The sequence below is a fragment of the Plectropomus leopardus genome, chromosome 13, assembly GCF_026936395.1.
Source record: "Plectropomus leopardus strain MGB_pleo_1.0 chromosome 13, ASM2693639v1, whole genome shotgun sequence".
NCBI lineage: Eukaryota > Metazoa > Chordata > Actinopteri > Perciformes > Serranidae > Plectropomus > Plectropomus leopardus.
In genome coordinates this window covers 10,663,030-10,682,813 of record NC_142188.1, presented here as the reverse complement: position 1 = coordinate 10,682,813, position 19,784 = coordinate 10,663,030, and the positions used below count along the sequence as shown (strand labels likewise).

Below are 19,784 nucleotides of genomic sequence, written 5' to 3'. Positions count from 1 at the left end.
TTTTCATTTTTATTAGTCACATGATGCTATGGCTTTGCAAGGTAGGCATGTCAGAAGAAACTGACTCCCTTAGGCATGATGCAGCCGTGCTACAAGAGGTATTATTGCATCGTTGTTATTGTGGATTCAAAATTTCCAGATCATCCTGAAGTTTTGAATCCACAACTCCTCTTTGAAATCACAGAAAAGACAATTACCTCCCAGAATTCCCTCATACGTGGCCGCTCCCTCGTATAAGGGACTTGCCTTTCCATTTTCGCTCGCACAACACGCCTAAGTCGGCTTTCGATTGGAAATACAGCTAGTGCGGTGGCTGCAATAGAAATAAACCTGCTAATGTTCTGAACATCCATCGCTTTGCTTCTTGGAATTTTATCACGAGAGGAGAAGTCACATAACCTCATGAGAGAAGTCGCATAACATCACTCAATGGAAATGCGGTCATCTTGCAATTTTTGCACAAATCTGTAGTGGAAACCCGTCTACTGATGTTCTCTGTTAAACTGACCGCTCTGTTGTGCACGCACTATATATATATTTTTTTATATATATTATAACACTTTTTAAAACTTCAATAGAAAACACGCATATGAAAAAAAATTCTGACGTCAATCATAGATTCTGTAACTAAATTGACAAAATCCTCACATATGTCATAGGATTGTCTGAATACCACAGCATAACCTGAGAATTTGGTTTGTAGCATCCTTTGGACCATTTTAAACAAAGACTAAACAAAAGTGTTAACAATAGACTTTATTTGAATAGCAAATTAAACAGAGACTGAAGCCTGCACTGTCCTCCAACCACCGAGTTAGCTGACTAAACTTTGCTGAAGTTAAGTTGTGGTCGTCTACAAATTAAAGCGTCTAGCCAGTTTGAGTAAGAATCACCCACAAGCACCTCAAAGAAAGTGTGTGAGTGTGTGCTTGTGTGTTTTTTAAATGTCTCCAAATTTAGTCTAAAGGCTTAAAGTTCATTTCCCCTCTGGGATATTCAGTAGCTCGCCCAGCAGACTCTGTATACAGCAAACAGTGCAGCAATATTCTTGAATCTGACATGAATCAGAGGAAATACAGAAGAAACCTTCAACCATGACTGGAAAATAAGTTTTGGAGAAATCTTGTAAAATCTCTGCATGGTCTTTGCTCTTTCTCACACAACACAAATTTCCCAAGTACCTCTTAATTCAAAACCACTCCTGATCTTCACAGAATCTTACGGAAAACTAGTCCAAAGTTAGCAGCATGTAGTCTGAGCTTCCCAAAAGGCAACACCACAATAGTCACAACAAACCCAGATCTTCAACTACAATCCACCAGCAAATACTCTAATGCACACTGAAAAGCACATACAACAATATCTTCACCAAACATGGTGAGCGCCAAACCTCAGCAGCACCATGACAACAATCGTAGCCAGGAGAGGGAACAAGGTGCATCATATCTTGTTGACTTTTGCCAAAAAATGTGACCACAACTCCAGCACCAGTACAAGTGCTGGGAATAGTGTGACCTTTATGTGGGGAGGTGGAAAGTGGAGCGGTGGATGTCAGGGTGGTGATGCATGGGCAGGTAGTGCGTCAGACTTCCCTGCAGTGCTTTTATTACTAACTGTAACCATGATTTTTCCCCAACCTTAACCATACTGTATGCCACACACAGATATTTTCTTTTGACATTATCTAAACCCAGTTTGGAAATTATTGAAGAGGTCTGACCCCCTGTTTGACCTCACAACCTGAAATAAAACTCCAATAACAGAAATCCCAATAGATTTATTTAGGAGGTGTAGTGCTACATATAAAGCACTGCATCCATACTGTTTGCAGACATAGAGGATCTGAAAATACATTTCATTTAACCCTTATGTCGTCATAGGGGTCAAAAATGACCCGCCAGTATGTTTAACAGCATAAAAAAACCCTAAATGATCTTTTTTTTCCCCAAACTATAAATTCATTAACTTTTCTTACAATGACCCAAACATGAGAAAAGGTGAAACATTGTCTTTCTTCATATTTCCACAAAAGCTGTACACCAACAGGGTGAACATTTTGTTTTAGGGGTCATTTTGACCCGGATGTTATAACATCGTTTTAGGACCAAAAAAAAAGACAGAAAACACACACACACATACAGAAATACATCTGCGCAATCCATGTACACAAACTTGCATACTGTCCTCTTTGTACAGTAAAATATACCATGTTGCTAAACATGTTTCCCTATGAAAAAAAGGTTTATATATCTATTTATATACTACATATGTTAACCGACAAGAGATCCTGTGTCACATATTACATAAAAACCACAGCTGAGATGTATATTTGAAATGTGCTGTGTATATATACCAAATAATATCAGCATATCTCACCTGCCTTAATCAGAAAATGCTACATTCAAATGAGGCAGTGACTACAAACCATCTACAGACACTCAACAGATACACAGTGACATAACTTTATGTCTCCTACAAACATGAGGACAGAATAAAGAGACCATTATTATCTGTGAAAGTATAAAATTATTCCTCAAAATTTGAGGGTCAGCTTTCAGTAAGAGAAAGTTTTTTAAACACTTTGGCATGTGGTCAACTTGGCAGAGATCTGGCTTGTTTTCGACTATATTTTTGCACCTACGTGTTTACTTAATTATGTGTAGGCAGATCACTTTGTGGATGTGAATAGCAACAAGCCACAGGCAGAAAATGACGATATCCCACAGTGCTACACCTTAAATGGCCAACATGTGTTTTAAATTATTTCGAGGAGTTTGCCTGAAGGAACACTGGGAGTTATGTAATATCATTTTCTGATGAAAAATGGCTTTCTAACCCTCTAAATCTTCATCCAGAAACATAATGACTCTGCCGCATTCTTTTATTGTGAAATATGAACTTCAGTACAATGTGTGAAAATGGTGCTGATAACAGTCAAACTGACCCCCAAGTCGCCTCCCCGTGTGTGTGTGTGTGAGTGTGAGTGTAAACAAGATGTTTTATTCAAGATGTGAAAACAAACCTAAGTTAATGGAAAGTTAATGAAGCCACATTCCAATGTGTTTAAACTAAACTGACCTGCAGTAAGACTTATTTTCTCAACAAATAAGCCCGAAGTATTTTATCTTAGGAATTTTTTTTAAAGCAGCATTTTCTCTCAGAGCTCTCTCAGGTCAATCATCCCTCACTCCAGCTTCTAGGCCACAAGTCTTAACATGATACTGCAAACAAACTCAGGACAGACCACACACGCATGCAAGAAACAAATGTGAAATATTAGTGTTAAAACCATTAATTTGCATGACTAAAAATAAGTAAATAAAAATAAATAAAGATAGCCAAACATTTGCTTGCTCTAGCCTCTATGATGTCACAATTTTCTACTTATTTGTCTTTTATATCATTATTAATTGCATTATTTTACATTTTTGGACTTTTGGTCAGACAAAAAAAAAACAGCTTGAAGACATCTTCTCGGACACTCTTGAGTGCATTTTTGATCATTTTGACATTTAACACAATAAACAAACATCAGATTAACAGATAAATTGATAGTCTGCGCTTGTTTACTTCGTCTTCCTTGCCTTGCCCTCAGTATATTCCCCTGACTCATCAGTATCAGTGACCTTGTGTGCCAGAGGGCAGCTGGTTTTAAACACAATGACGTTTTTGATGATTCAGTCTTGGTCACCTGGTTTCACTCGACTGCATCATATTACGCTGCGACATACTTATGTGCTGTTTCCCCTGTCTGGTTTTCAGATGGCCTTTTCTAATAATAGTCGTGCGTTGTCTCGGGACACAAGGTCCTGGTATCAGGTGATGGAGAGAGCTGCAGAAAGGTGCAACTGGTTTAATGTTAAGACTGTATCGGGGATTCAGTGCTCAAAGAAACTTTATCAAGATACACTAGTCCAACTTCTAGCCTTTGACTTTAGTCTTAGTACTAGCTACTTTAGTCTTGTAAGACTCCTTTTTCTTCTTGTGCCGTTCGAGATTATGACAAAAAGCAATCAGGGATGTCACAGGAGATTATTTTCATTGTCAGTTGATCAATCCTTTTTCTTTATCAGAAGAATTAATAAAAGGACATTTTACTATCAAAAGGGAGTACTACTCAGCCCGTTTCAGTTTTGTCGAGTCTGAGTAAATGACCCATGGTGATGTCATAGTGATGTCATCAAGATTATATACAGGTTTTGGGCTTGAAGCTTTAATTATCTTTAAAGACTTAATGTAATGATTTTGACAAAGTATATTATCTATAAATGTAGGTTAAGCAATAAAAAACCTAATATTGTTGCGTTTCTGAAGGATGTTAAACATCATATTAATCTGCTCTTTCAAGCATCATGAGACTAATCAAGTTACAAAAAGGCTATTAAGACACTTGACATCTGTATATCTTATAATATCTTTGAGTCATGTCAATTTTATTTATTAAGCCCATTATCACAAAACATAGTTTGCCTCAGAGGGCTTTACAGCATACGACATCCATCTGTCCTTAGACCCTCACATCGTCTAAGGAAAAACTCCTGTAACGGGGGAAAAAATGGTAGAAATCTCAGAAAGAGTGACTGAAGAGGGATCCCTCTTCCAGGACGAACAGATGTGCAGTCGATGTCAAAAATAACAATTAAGTTTAGTGTGATATTCTGCTATTGTTGTGTTTGTATACTTTCAACTGTATACTGGATCTTTTTTTACAGTCTGTTGTTAAACTAAAAAATGGGGGAAAACGGCTTGAAACTTTAAATTAATAACAGAAAGCCACAATAAAACTAAAATGTTGATGGAAAAGGGGCAACATTGCAGACGCAGTGCTAGTCATTGGCGTATCATTATATGCAACAATTGATTTTTTTTCTTTATCAGGCACCACTGAGCATGACAGGAATCAACGGGGCCCTGCCTCCTACACGGTATTAAGTTGTCTATATACATCGATGGTCTACCAGACAAAAAGATGCAGGTGCTGACTGCATTATGGGAAATGTAGGCTCATACAAAGGGCTTTAAGTCAGGATATCTTGGCCTCCACTGCTTTGATTTTAACCATTTGTCACCTAAGAGTCCCCTAAGTTTCTAAATCTCAAGCTTGTCTTGCAGTTGCATTTTTTGTCTTGAAAAAAGTTCAAATCCAAATTAATTCAGTTTATATAAAATAAAGAAAAGCTGCAAATTGTTACCCAGGAGAAGCTTGACCCTACAAATGTTTGCACTTTTTAAATTTTCAGTGCCAGCTTCTTTAAACTCAGTTGGGCATCTTGAACTTTCTCCTCTTTACGTGTCGGACACTGCTCAGTGCATGTGAAAACTGACATCAACAGAAGAGCTTATCACTGTGAGAATAGCGGCTTTCTCAAAGCCCCAGGAGAGTGCTGATAAGCAAACAGCTTCAAAGTTATCAAACACACTCAGCCAACATTGTATCAACCAAACTGAGTAGAGAGAGTTTTGAATATGTGTGTGTGTGTGTGTGTGCGCGCGTGTATGCACTGAAAACCTAGTACAACTTAGTACCAAGTGTTTACATGGTACAGTAGTGGTTTTTGGCTCAATGGGGTCTATTCTCGGAGCTCTTTCATGCTGCCCCCCACTGTGAGGTGTGTGTGAGTGTGTGTGTGAGGAGGATCCATATTCTCACACTGTCACCTGCTGTGATCCCTCAACTCAGACTGTGTACAAGTCTCAACCTCTGGCCCCCAACAACTTTGAGTCCAAAGCGAGGTCAGCTTTCAACTTCCTCTGCAGCTATCACAACATGCATGCTGGATTATTGACACAGAGATTTATTACAAGTCTTATTATGGAATATTAAAGCTGCAGCACACATGCATGTACACTTTCTGATATCACATATCAAGAGCAGCTATCAGCAAATGCCCTTGATCTCAGATCAGCTGGCGCACCTTCAGCACCGCGCGCTGTTGGAGACGTGATGCGCTCGTCACGTCCAAGCAGCGCACTGCGACTTTGTGACCATTTGACCTTGTCACCGTTTCAGAATCGGCTACAAAACAAACATCTGCATTAGCAATAGCAGAGAATAGCAACGTGGACATCCCAAATACTCTCCCCTCCCCGCCTCCCCCCCCGGGCTCAGTATTTTTGGCAGGCTGTGTCAGCGGTCTGAACACCGTCCTTTACTTTCTATCGCCGACGCATGACAAACGCACACTTACCGTCATGCAATCGGCCTGCGATGCCCTCACATGTGAGCAGCACGTCGCTTCATAGGCAACAACGTTCATGCATGCATTCGTCTGTTTTTGTCGTGTCTCTTTTCAGCAGCAAAACTCAACTCCGCAGTCATGCAGCTGGCACACAGAGACGGGCAGAAGGGGGGAGGCAGGGGGGTCTCTGACTGGTCCAGATTCTGACAAATGGCAGGCCAGGTGGTTGCTCTGGATTTTACAAATAAAGCACCAGATTATAATCCTTTTACAACATTCGTCAGAGTCCAGAGCCAGATACTGGGTCAGAGAGAGTTGCGTCGTCAAGCACTCACTGGCTTTGTAACACTGCCTAAACCAATGGACTGGTATTACAGCCGAAGTGCAGGAGATGTAACAAAACAGGGGTGTAGCTATAGCGGTCCTGATACAATGAAAGGGACTCTGGGTCACCACCATCTGCCATAAAAACAGCGCCACTTCTCACTCAGTAATTTATTGATCCAGCAACTAAAACTATATAAACTAAAGAGCAGTCAGAGCAACCATAGGCAGGTTTCCATTACAGAGTTGCACAAAATTTAAGCAATATTTTAAAAATGGCGAAAAAACACAATCGTGAGATGACTGCATTTCCATTGAATGCCGTTATGCAACTTTTCCCCTCGTGATAACTTTCCAAGAAGCATGGCGATGGATGTTCAAAACATTAGCAGCTTTATTTCTATTGCAGCTACCACACTGGCCGTCATTATTTCCAATCGAAAGCCGACGTAGGAGTGTTATGCGAGTGATAATGGAAAGGCAAGCCCCTTATACGAGGAAGCGGCCACGAATGAGGGATTTCTGGGAGGTGAGAGTTCATGACCTGTGATAGCCTGGTGAGCTGTCCACAGTGTACCGCACCTCTCGCCTAATGCCAGGTGGGATAGGCTCCAGCCACGACCTCAATTAGGACGAGCGGAAACAAATAATGAATGCATCATGTCTCAAGGTTTAAGTCACTGAATTGATATTTCCAATATGAACCCAACATGGTCTTTCCCTAACTTTAAAAGTCCTGAAAGTGCCTAAACATAACCATGAAAACAGTTTTTTCATGCTTTAGCTGCTACGAGCAGATACCGTCAGAAACCAAACAAGAAAACATCATCGGAGAACATATTGCAGATACACTCGCAGTGGTGTAGCGGTAGCTGATAAGGTGAGTATACAACTAGGAAGATGGGTTAGTTATTGAGGAAGAAGTGGGTATACGCTTGTGTATATACCAGCAGCTTTTTGGCTAATAGGTGGGTATACTGTAACAGCCAGAAAAGAGGTGGATATACACTGAATACATGCATACCAGCCACAAATTACTTTATATTCTCTAGTATTTTGCAATTAATTAAAGATATTTCTTCATTATGCAAACAATGTATCTGAATGGGCAATCCTGTCTCTTAAAAATTTTGTTTTAAAGTGTAGCACTATTTTTATTTCCCTCAGACAAGATACGTGGGGAAATGTTAGATTCCAAAAGTTCATTTCCATTCACATTCTTTGTTAAAATCATTTAGTGAACCACACAGTATAAATAAGGTAACAGATAACAAGTGGGGAATCACTTGATCCAGTCAGCAGATCTCTAGAGGACAAGTGCACAAGGGAGGTATGTGATGAAACAACTGTGTTGGAAATCTTCCCACAGCAACCACTGAAGCAGCAGCAGCAGCAGCGTCAGTCACTCTCAATGCTTTTAATAGCCGAGTTCCTCGATGCATGAAAGGTCTGGCATGTGATTTATAGCTACTGGGATTAGCAATAGAAGGTAAACAATAAGGCAAATGTATCACCTGGCTTTCCTCAGGGTTTTCCACAAAACAAACTGTCTGTGGATTCGCACCATGGATCTCAAACAGTTCATTAGGAACATCATCAGATGAGATGCAAAACTTGTATATAAACACTTTCTGGCCTGTACAGGACAAGATGACCGTCTCTGCATTTGTTCCTGTGCATGAATGTACTTTTCTGACCCTAAGAGAAAATATTGTTTTAGATTAAAATCAATTCCAAATTATTATGTAAATACACATTTCCCTTCAAAACTTAACAAGTATTACAGTTTTTCTCACTTACTTGAACAAACACTCAGACGAATATTACTTTTTCAAAACAGTTCACAGACAGACCGCAACTGAAAGTCTCTGTCCAAAATGACACATTTTGTTTGCAAAATGATCTTCCACTCACAAAACATCAACAACTTGCAACAAAAGTAAATATTTCCCTCGTTCAATACAACTTGTGGTCAAATGATTATATTACTTCAATCAATCAGTTCACAAGGGACAACCAAATATGAAGCACAGCTGTCGTTTTGAGCCGGCTCAGCCTTGCAATAATTTGTCTTCAACACCGCCATCTGTTGATACTGCACATAGTTATAACTATATATATAAAAAAAATGACCTTGTCTTGTTTGCAGACGTTCCTAAACTCAGAAATACTGAGTAACTGTCTGTTGCATTTTTCATATTTGATCCAAAATAGCAGCACAGAGCTCCTTTATAATAGATGGATGAGGACTGATTGCTGATTTAAGAACTGTGCAAATTTATGTTTACTTTATATCTAATCATTAAGTTTACTTGAAATGTAGTTATATTCACTTGATTATGTGAAGTTATTGGAACTTAAAAATAACAAGTTTAATTAAATCAGTCTTTCTATGTTTTGGTAACTAAACCAAGTTTACTTCTGCTGGTTGCAAACTAATCAATCATATTTATATATTTCTATCAACTGTGAACAGATATTCATTTTGTTTAAAACATTTAATCCAATATGTTTTTTGTGTCTTTCTACAAACTTCTGCTCTGCTAAGGTAATGATGAAGCATTCCATCGAGAAAAACTGTAAACTCAAAGAATTTAATCTCTGTTCATGTTCCTGCACAGCGTCTCCTCCCATCAACTCCCACATTAAACAGATGTGCAGAAAAAAAATAATAACTATAGTAACGCTCAGTGTGATCGACGGCTTATTTCCATTTCCCCATACCCTGCTTGTTTGTGTGTTTTGTGCAGTTTCCAAAAGATGTTCACCAGATGTTTCCTCTCCTTCTCCACATCAAACTCAACAAATGAGGATGATCCTGTCATAGCTCCTCCTCTGCACCAGAAACTCCTCTGCATCACCTCTATCTGCACCTGGGAGTGCATTTGGAACCCCCTCAAATACTTTGGGCTCACTGACTTCCCTGGGCGGGTCGGAGACTACTGTAACTGACCCACTTATGTAACGGCAAGGAATTCCTGATGATTGCCCATTGCCGGGGAAATTCTTCATAACAGCTCGTAGGAGCAAAATGTCATTTTTCTCTCACACACACACACACAGAAAAACTGCCAACATAACCCAGTTAGTCTGACCCACATAGTGAAAAATCCCTCCAATTCCCTTGAGTAAGTTTCCCACAATTTACCTTCACAGCAGATTAACCTCTTGCCCTCTTTTTTTCTCATAAATGTGTAGGGAAATTCTCACAAATAGCTGCAGTTTGGGTCAAATACAAACACAACATGCAGACGAAAAAAGAGAACAGCAGTCTAATGGTGAATTTGATCTTTGATTTAGCGGTAATTTATTCAGCTGATTATATCTGAGTGACTGAATTTAGATATGAGCTAACATGGTAACATGTGGGAAGCTGTTCCCAGGATGCAGGGGTGTTAGCTGGCGATCCTGTGTGTTTCGGGTGGGGGGATGGGGGGGTGGGGGTTGCATAACCAGATTAGAGGAGTTGGTTTTAGGTTTGAGGGTCACAGAGACCCGATTAGCTCTTCAGCTTTACAATCTAAAATCTGGATCGCCTGAAGCAGCTTCCCAAATGCATAGATTCCTGACTGAGCTCCTGTGAGATTTTGAGGCCACCTGGAAGCGATCCAAGCTTCTTTTTTTTTTAGGTCTTTATGTTCCTTTGATTAGTTCAAAAAGTCATGGATGAATGGTTCAAAGCGTGGTGACTGTGTGAATGTAATTTCTGCTTTTCTAATGTACCTGCTTCCTGAAGAATTCAGTGTTAAAAGAAACAAACGGACCATTGCAGGAGCAGCTTCTGTGAAATGGAAAGTTAACGAGAAGAGTTTGATTTGTAACAGTCATCACTTGGCTGCACTTGAACTCATTTGGTGTTTAGGTGGCACAAGATGTGCAAAATAATAACAATAATGTTGCACTTTGCCAGTAACTTACAAATACTTTTACTGTTTTGTTCTGTGATAAAAATATATTTTTTTAAAAGTCAAAGGGGAGCTAATCTCATGTTTCTTTTCTTTTTTTTTTTTTTTTTTAAAGTTTTTAAAGTCTGTTTACCTCAAGTATACACAGATATATATATATTTATATATATATATATATATATAGTCACTACATGATTATCGTAGCCAAACAAGTTCTTAATATGATATTAATAATAATAATAATAATAATAATAATAATAATGTTATCAGTGAAATTAATCTTTAACAGTAACTACATCTTCAGTTTAAATTAATCCTTAAACAGCGCGTTTTGTCTATTTTTTCTGCTAGTTAATTTTATTCAGAATACGAGTGTAGGGAGGTGAACAAGAATTAAAATGATTCAAGAAGCGCTGGGTTATTTACACAGTATAAGTGTATTATTAAAATTCTTTGAAAATGTGTTTTTTAAATTTCACATTGATCATTAATACCTGCACACTGTGGCTGCAGCAGTTTGTGTAAACTTTGGGGAGACCTCGCTGACTAAGTGCTTAAATAAAAGCTCCTGTTGCACCACCTACTGGTTAACTATGTTCTTCTCAGACCAGAGACGGCAAATATTAATGTTCATGCCTTTGTTATTAACCATAACCCCTCCTGAGGACATTCATGGGTGGAGTCTGGTGTATAAACAGGTAATGAATACTAAAATAGTAAAACACTACTGTAATAATATTTGTCTAAATGGAGGAACTGTTGACAAAGACTACTTAATAAAAAACGTCCATAGATGCATACGATTAAACTGTCTTAAAAAACACATTTTAAATATCTAGTTATTATAAATGCTACATAAGGGTTGTACAGTAAAGTGTTGCCTAGTGCAGTCAAAAAGGATTATTCTTATTTAAAGCCATAAATGCTGTCAGATGAGACCTAACCAGCTGCAGATTTGTATTCACTGTCTGCATTAAATTTTCAGTTCTCTTCTACGTGTTGTAAATGTGAATGGAATCAGTTTACAAACCAAAAACTTGGCCATCAGACTGCAGCAGTGCAGAAATGATGCCAAAATCTTGTTTTTCCTGGTTATCATAATATTTCACAAACCGTGATGACATGTTTTCAAAGTTTTGTTGAGAGAATTCAAACTTTAAAAAAAAGAGAATCTGGGGCCAGTTTGACCAGAATCATGTTTGCATCAACTGTAACACCTACGCTCACGCGTTTGTTTCTATCCAGAAGTTCATGTTGTGTAACCACTGCAACGCTCATGGCTTACATCAGCACTAAAATGCATTGTGGGTGATCCAGTCCCACACAGTCAGCTCTAAATACAGATGTGATTTAAGGCCAACATGAAACTGAATTTCAACACTTTCAGAGTCACAGTCAGAGCTGCGACCTCATCTGCAGCAAAACAACACGCTTACAACACGCTAACTGAAACGAACAACTGATGGTGCACATTAAAGCTCTAATATACATTTATTTTCTCATATTTCAGTAACAAAAAAATGTAAGTGTTTTTTCTAGAATTAGTACCAAATTACACAATTCTTTACATTAACTCCTCTGGAAATCATTTTAGGCACATTACTAATGTAAAAAATATATAGCATTATCAGATAGAATATAAAAATAGAGTGAAATCTGTGGTTGTCAGCACCAAGCTCTGTTTTTCTTTAAATATGTATGAAAAAGCAGCTGCTGAAGTGGATAGCGCACCTGCTTAATAAAACTTTACTTGATATAGAAGAAAAAAGTGCCCCAGTGTGTTCTTTGTAACTCACTTGGTTTTATTGTGGAAAGCAGGTCTGAAGTAAAACAACAAAACGGCACACACAGATTTAACATTCAATTTCAGTTACATAAAAAGATTAATGACAGTTTATTTTCCTGAAGTTAACAACAGTGTCATTACTGAACATGGTGACTCCTCCTGTTAGCTGCTGATGAGTACTGAGATCCCACCAGACCACAGGTCATCTCAACAGCGGAGGTAAACAAACAGTTAAACCTCTGGGCTCATATTTATCAAACTGCTCAAATGAAAGTTAGGAATACTTTACTTTTTTCTTACATTTGAACTTTTATTATGAAAACCAGCTGCAGAATTTGTTGTTGCTGCTGTCTGTTCCCGTTTGTTTTTCTCTCCTGTTTTTTCTTGCAATTATAGCCAATTATTATTTTTATATTTTAAGTTAAAAAAAAACACGTCTTTCAGTGAGAGACTTTACAATATGGCAGATGTAGAATAAACTGTTAATGAGTGGCTGCTCCTGCTCTGATAATAGCTGTGTTGGCATTTTTCTGGAAAAAGAAAAACAAAAACAAAAAAATTCAAAGCACAGGTGTGTTCCTGTAGCTCTCCCCTCTCCGTCCTGAGCTCCTCACTCCAGATGTGCACGGGTTTGTGCACGCTCTTCATACAGTTACGTGTGCTTCATGCATTCACCTGCACGAATACTTGTCACTGATTTCAATCATGCCAATCACGGCTGTGGTCCTGATAGAGTTATATAGTGGCCAGAATTACCTTTTTTTTTTTTTAACTTGTATTTACTGACCCTTTTTGATGAGTCTGTCTTCCTTTTTTGGTTTGCAATGCAGTTCAGGCAGTTGCTGCCAATAGCAACTTTCTTTGCAAGACTCTTGGTCATCAGGCTGGAACGTGCACGCCCATCTGAATTTGTAGAGCAGCCAAGAGAAATGCCGTCACCCTGAAATGACCTGTGAATGAGCAAATTCTCCCATAACGGGCAACATTTTCTAAAGCTGGAAAACAGAACCAAGAGGAAAGTCTAGTTTTCTCTCAGTTCATTTCAATTACAACATGCTGAAAGGTTATTGAGGATTTTTTTTCCCCATGATGCAAAAAAACCCCAAAAATGTGCCTACCGGAGCAGCTTTAATCATGTTATCGTTTAAGCCACTCTGAACTTTTACACTTTGCTGTAAGGAGAAGTCCCTCAATAAATGTTTCCTAATGCACACACCGAGCAAAGAACTTTTTGATAAATACGAGCCCATGCGGATGAAAAAGTCAATATTTCTGAGTGTGAGTCCCTAAGTGGTATTTCAGGTGTGCACTCTGTAGGAACCCTCTGCCGCAGATCTCACACTGGTGCGGCCGCTCTCCTGTGTGGCTCCTCATGTGCTTCCTCAGATGTCCGCTGTGGGTGAAACTTTTATGACAGAAAGAGCAGCAGAAAGGCTTCTCTCCCGTGTGAATCCTCATGTGGATCTTTAAATCTCCTTTGCGGCTGCACTCTTTCCCACAAATGTGACAGCGATGTAGTTTCACCCCGGCGTGGCCGGCCATGTGTTCAGTCAGAGCGGTGTTGCTGTTGCAGAGTTTACCACAAACGTGACAGCACTTTGAGCTCCTGTGGGATTTAAGGTGCACGTTAAGGCTTTCGGTGGACTCGAGGGTCTTTCCGCACACGGCACAGAGGACGTCTGCATCCTTTAAATGCATGCGAAAAGCATGATTTGTCAAGTGTTGACTGGAGGAAAAAAATTTATCGCACGAATAGCAACGATATTCGGGTGTGACTGCGTTTAAATGAGACAACTCAGAGGATTCTCTGGAAGTGATAAAGGAAGTCTGACTTTGTTCCGTCTGTGTTTGGTTTAAAGATAAACTTGCAGCAGGTCTTTCATTCTCCGTACCATCTCGGACCCGTTCATTGTGGATCAGAGTTTGTGAAGACGGACTCGAGCCGAGAGGTAGTGTGAACTGCACAGGTTCGTGAAACTGCTCCTCAATTTCACTGTTCTGAGTCTGAAGTTGCAGAGGCGGTTTTGTGTCCACCATCTCGTTTTCCTCCCAGACAGATGAATGAGGAATGTACGATAATCCAGCATCCTTGAACTTTTGAACCTCGTGTTCTTCTTCTTGTTGCTGACAGGCCCAGACTTCATCGTCTTCCTCTTTAATGTGTCGGGGCTCTGGGTCACTCTGACAGACGCTCGGCTCCTGCTCACTGTGGTGCTGCTCAGAGGGAGTTTCCTCTTTGGAGATGGACGACTGAGAGAAGTCTGGAAAAAAGAGAAAAAATTTAAAGTGTCTACATTGTTCACATTTTTATTAGCAAAATAGTTATTATGCTGTTTGTTCTGCCAGATAACAAGAACTAGCACTGAAACTACTAATATTTTCATTACAGTTAATCAGCCGTTTATAAGCTCCCTTAATTAATTGTCCATAAAGTTTCAGTAAATATTGAAAAATGCAAACAGTTGAAGTAACAGTTGAAGGTGACATTTTCATCTGTCTTGTTTTGTTCAACTAACAGACCAAAACTCCAAAATATTCAGTTTACTACGGTGTTGAACAAAGAAAAGCACCAAATCCTCACATTTGAGAAGCTGGGAACAGTAAACGTAAAATGACTATTTGATTTTCAAAATAGTCGCAGATTCATTTTCGATCGACTAACTGATTTGTCAACTAATCTTTGACTTTGACAACTAATCTCTGATTTCAAAATCAGTACAAGTATTCAAAATTTACATTAAAATAATCGATTCATGTTCGTTTAATAAAGACAAATGGAAAAAGACATTATAATACTAATACTAAAATTACTAATTTAACTTTACAAATTGTAATAATTGTATTAATTGGAAATTGTATTACTAGTATTATTATTAGAACTATTATTATTATCTATTTATTTACTCATTATAGGAAAAAAAGAAGACAAATTATTTATATGGCATTTTTCATTTAAAAAATGCAGCGCAAAGTGCTTTATATCAAGGGAATTATGTGCTTTGTGTGCTTTACATAAAAAGTGATGAAATAAAAATAAAACTGGCCAACAAGGCAATTCAATATGAAAAGAACTTTAAATACGGCTTAAAGCAAACAAAAACAGATGAAAATAAAAAAAAACCAGAAGGCACAGAAGATAACAACTTGTTCCCATAAGATAATAACTTGTTCCCACAAGAAAACAACTACTAATCAGTGGATATTTAACGTGTTCCCTCAAGACATTAACTTCACTTCACACAGAACAACTTGTTTGCAAAGCATTTTTACTTTTATTTAATTTTTTTTTTTACTCTAACTGATTTAGAAGTTGTTTTTTCTTTGTAAAACATAGATTATAAAATAACCGACTAATTTCAGCACAAAAGTGCAAACGTTAAACACAACAGAAAATAAACACACAAGCAAATGACACTTTGACAGACTGTGAGGCTCATGTTTATGGTCTAGTGTGACACTAACAGATGTCAATTAATAATAATAATAATAATAATAATAATAATAATAATAATGCTTCCACTAACCTGTTTTGTTGTTTGACACAAAGTCCAGCAGCAGCCCTCTGAGACGCTCAATCTCCTGTTTGGAGCTGGAAGCTTCTTCTTCATATCTTTCTATCGTTCGCTCAAAAACCTGAAATATTTCCTCGGCAGCAGCCGTCAGACGATCGTTTATGAAAGCCCTGAGAAGCAGCGGAGTCGACATTTTACTGATATCTAATTTATAAGAAGGTGAATGACCCCGAGGGCAGCTTTTACTGAGTAGATTTCCTCCAGTGTTAGCTCATAGGCTACGGAAGTAGCAGTACAAACAAACCACAGAGGAAGAGTGTTTGCGCATGACAGATAAGTGCTTCCCCCTGCTGGACAACAGAGTCATTACATCTGACTCAACAGTGCGAAGTAGAGAAGTACAACTGTGTTTAAGTGCAAATTTGAAGTACTTATACTACAATTCTACAATTCTACAATTTAATGTAGCAGATGCTTTTATCCAAAGTGACGTACAACACAAGCAAGAATTTAGACTTAAGGAAAAAACCCTTAGTAAGTGCAAAAAGTGCTTCAGGTGTGATTGGTCACAGGTATTGCTGTCTAGTGGCAGAAGTGCCTGAAAAATTACATAAAAATTACTTTAAAAAAAAGCTCCCTGAGGTTTTAAATGCTGACATTTTCTTGCACTTTTTAATTAATTAATTCTGTCAGCGATCATTAAAACAAAATGCCAGTACAGATATTAAAACTAAAACCTGTGATGACTATATGAAATATGATGCTTGACTGCCCTCAAGTATATAAAGCATTCAAAATTAATTCATCAATAATAATGGTTAGTAATTTAATGATATAACACTAACAGGGCCCATTCTGACAAAGGAATACTTTTAATATTTTGAGTATATTTTCATGATAATAAGTGAACTTTTGAATGCAGGATTTGTACTTGTAATTGAGTATATTTATAGAATGGTATCACTATATTTACCTAAGTGAACGATTGCATCTTGCACTGCTGCACAAATGTGCCTATTTATGAGCCAAAATAAAATGGAGAAATCTGGCACAAAGTGAAAAATCACAGTTGTTGGAATCAAACAACAGAAAAAGTGACACACTCTGCTGCCAACTGCCTGATAAACAAACTCACGAAATAATACGGGATTTGTAAAAGATGGAGGGAAAATAAAACAATGATGGAGATGCAAATTTGAAATCCACAAACTTACATTTCCTTTGACAATTTCACATGAGGAGTGAACAAACTCAGTTCAGAGGCAGGTTATAGGTGCTGCAATAACTGGTGTGGACTGATATCAGTATATTATTTGTTAATGATAAACTATATTCATACAAAGGCGTTTGAAAAAACTGCAGAAAAAGCCATCTTTAAGTGGAGACTGAGTCGTGACCTGTGCCCGGTGCTCTCGCTTACTCACCCACTTGACCATCTGTCCCACGCTGAGCTCAAAGGAGAAGGAAAGGGCGGCCGTGATGTGAGCTGCACCTCTGCAGCAGGCACAAACAAGAACAACAAGCCTGCAAAAAAACAAAAAAACAAAAATTAAGGATGACTGAGAATTACAAATGCATTATCAACATTTAGTTCACATAGATTTGACAAACAACATTTTGTAGTTTGCACTCATTGCTCAGATAATCATTTGGGTTACATCATTTTATGTTGCTTTTTGTTTTTTGTTACTCTCCTGTGTGGAGCAATCACTAAGGAAAGAGTGCAAGTTAAATGGGCTCAGGTTTAGGTGCAGGACCATATGGATGTATTACTCTGATGTGAGCAACAGGGTGCTTGCATAACTTTCTCATGGTCCCTACAGCTTAAGACAAGTTCAAATTAAGACTTAATGCCACCCAGAATCAAATTTAACAATTTTACAATAATGAAAATTTAGGAAGAAAAACAAACCACATCAATTACAACAACTTGTCCAAATGCTTATGGTAACATAAATGTAACTTTTTTTGTCAAGTTAAAAAGTTGGATGATCTACTTAAAATGCCCCAAATAAAAAATGTAAATCAAAGCATGTATTATTATAAAAGAATCCATTTGGGTTGCCTTGAAAAAAAACCTTTTTAATTGATCATCTGATTGGATGTGGTACATGTGTTGGCGGTTCTTCTATCCTTATATGCTTGATGGCTTTTCAACAGGGATTCTGGTAATTATTTGAGAAATTAATTAATAACAATCATTTTGAGATTGTACAACACAACATCAGAAAAAAACATGAATAAAATCCTGGGTTTTTTATATCATTTTTAAGACTTTTGACAGATCAATATAAGATATTTTCATACTAATTATGGCCATATTTTTAAAATAATGAATTCAGCACCTTTTAAGACATTTTAAGAATCTGCAAGAACCCTGCTTTCTGGTCACCATCAGAGGGAGCCAAATAATACAAAATGCAACACACCTATACAGTTAGAGCATATTAAAGTCTCAGGAAATCAGCTGAAGCAGACCCTCATTTTCAATAATGCCAAGCATGACCAAAGACATTAAAAATGATCAACAAGCAAACAAATAACTGTTAAATTAGAAATAAGATCATGCAAAACAACAAACAATGACAGCAATGCCAACAGCTAAAAATTAAAAAAATAAAATATGATGTAGAAGTTAATAAAATAAGTTAATTAAAAAATGTTTACACTGAAAAACCTGAAATAAGGCATTTGAACAGCCGTAATGGTGGAAGAGAGTCCAAGTTTAAGTTCCTTTGCAGATTATAAAATATGAAATTGACTGTGTTTTATATCTTGGCATGCAAGTGTTTGAAAATGTCAAATGCTTGAATTAATTTCATTTATTTTATGATCTTTTTTTATGTGGCTTGCTTTGCGTTTTCTTGTTTTATTGATCAATGTGATTACAGGTTGTTTTATTTTATTGTTTTATTTTTTGTGCCCTCAAAAGATTAGTGACCATTTTTGTAAGCTAATGGAAATAAAAAAATAAAAATAAAAAAAATAAATTAAATGCTGAAATGCACTTTCAGAATAAAAAAGTACTTGCTGAAAACACAGGCAACATAGGCTATTTAAGGGTGGATATTAGAGAGTATCACATTATTTGTGATAATGATTGATTGTTTCTTGGCAAAATCAAAATCAAAATGCTTGTGTGCTTCTTCATCTAAGACCACAAACCTGTTTACTCCCACTAAAAGACACAACCTCTGAGCTGAGACTGGATTTACCTGTTAAGTGACTGTAAATCTGACAAAGGCATTCTTGATGAAGATAAACAACTTCTTCTCTGTAAATATGCACGCAGAAACTATTTGTTGCAAAAATGTGACAAACTCTGGTGGAGAGACAGCAGTGACATGAAGTTCTGGGTTAAATGAACCTGTGCAGCCTCTCTTTGAAACATTTAGCAAATTGGTTGATTTCTTACGGGGGGCTTTGCATGAAATGTCTCGTAAATTGCAAAAAAAAAAAAGGTAAAAGGTGACAAGAAAATTACCTAAAAAAAGTTGCTTAGTAAAAGAGAGAATCATTGCAAAAAGTTTCAAATAACTAAGAGAAATTAACAAAAAAAACCCAACCCAATCTACAATTATCATAATTATACGACATTATTATTATTATTTATAAATATTATTTTTACTTTATTTCATAACTAGGCCATTTCCTGTTTTGGTTCTTCAGCCTTTTTTTTGGCTAATTTCTGGTAATTTTCTTGTAACTTTTTACTAATTTTTTAGTATTTTTTTGGCCATTTTTTTAAAAAAAGGTTGCTAATTGCCTGGTTCAAAGAGTTGAACCAGGTTAATTACTTTATAACATCTTTTTGGGCCTTGAACACATCTCCTTAGAAATGGGAGTGACCTCTGTGATTTTAGAAATAACCAAGATGATTCACGTGCTGTCGGATTTCAGAAAGTTATATCGAATAAAACGATAAAATTGCAATACTAATCATGTGGGGGGAATAATTTTATTTCATCTTTATTCAGACTCCATGTGAGTTACCTGACTGCGGTTAAAAGCTGCAGCAGAGTTTTTTTTCCTGCTCATAGTTATGTATGCTATGGTAATTGTAATTTCCGACACTGTG

The 19,784-nt window shown here is 37.4% G+C and overlaps 2 protein-coding genes across 2 annotated transcripts in view; both read right to left on the bottom strand.

Moving 5' to 3' along the window:
• The window catches only part of LOC121954632 (equilibrative nucleoside transporter 1-like), a 45,507-nt gene extending 39,165 nt beyond the window's left edge, over positions 1–6,342 (bottom strand). Inside the window, exon 1 of the mRNA XM_042502269.2 lies at positions 6,189–6,342. The gene's annotated coding sequence lies outside the window, so the exon portion shown is untranslated. The remainder of the gene's footprint in view (positions 1–6,188) is intronic.
• Positions 6,343–12,189: 5,847 nt separating this feature from the next.
• LOC121954790 (uncharacterized) lies at positions 12,190–16,007 on the bottom strand. Its single transcript, XM_042502491.2, has 2 exons — positions 15,719–16,007; positions 12,190–14,455 (listed from the first exon to the last, which is right to left on the bottom strand). Exons 1-2 carry the CDS (start codon positions 15,897–15,899, stop codon positions 13,458–13,460), a joined length of 1,179 nt encoding a protein of 392 aa, XP_042358425.2. The 5' UTR covers positions 15,900–16,007; the 3' UTR covers positions 12,190–13,457.
• Between the last annotated feature and the right edge of the window lie 3,777 nt (positions 16,008–19,784).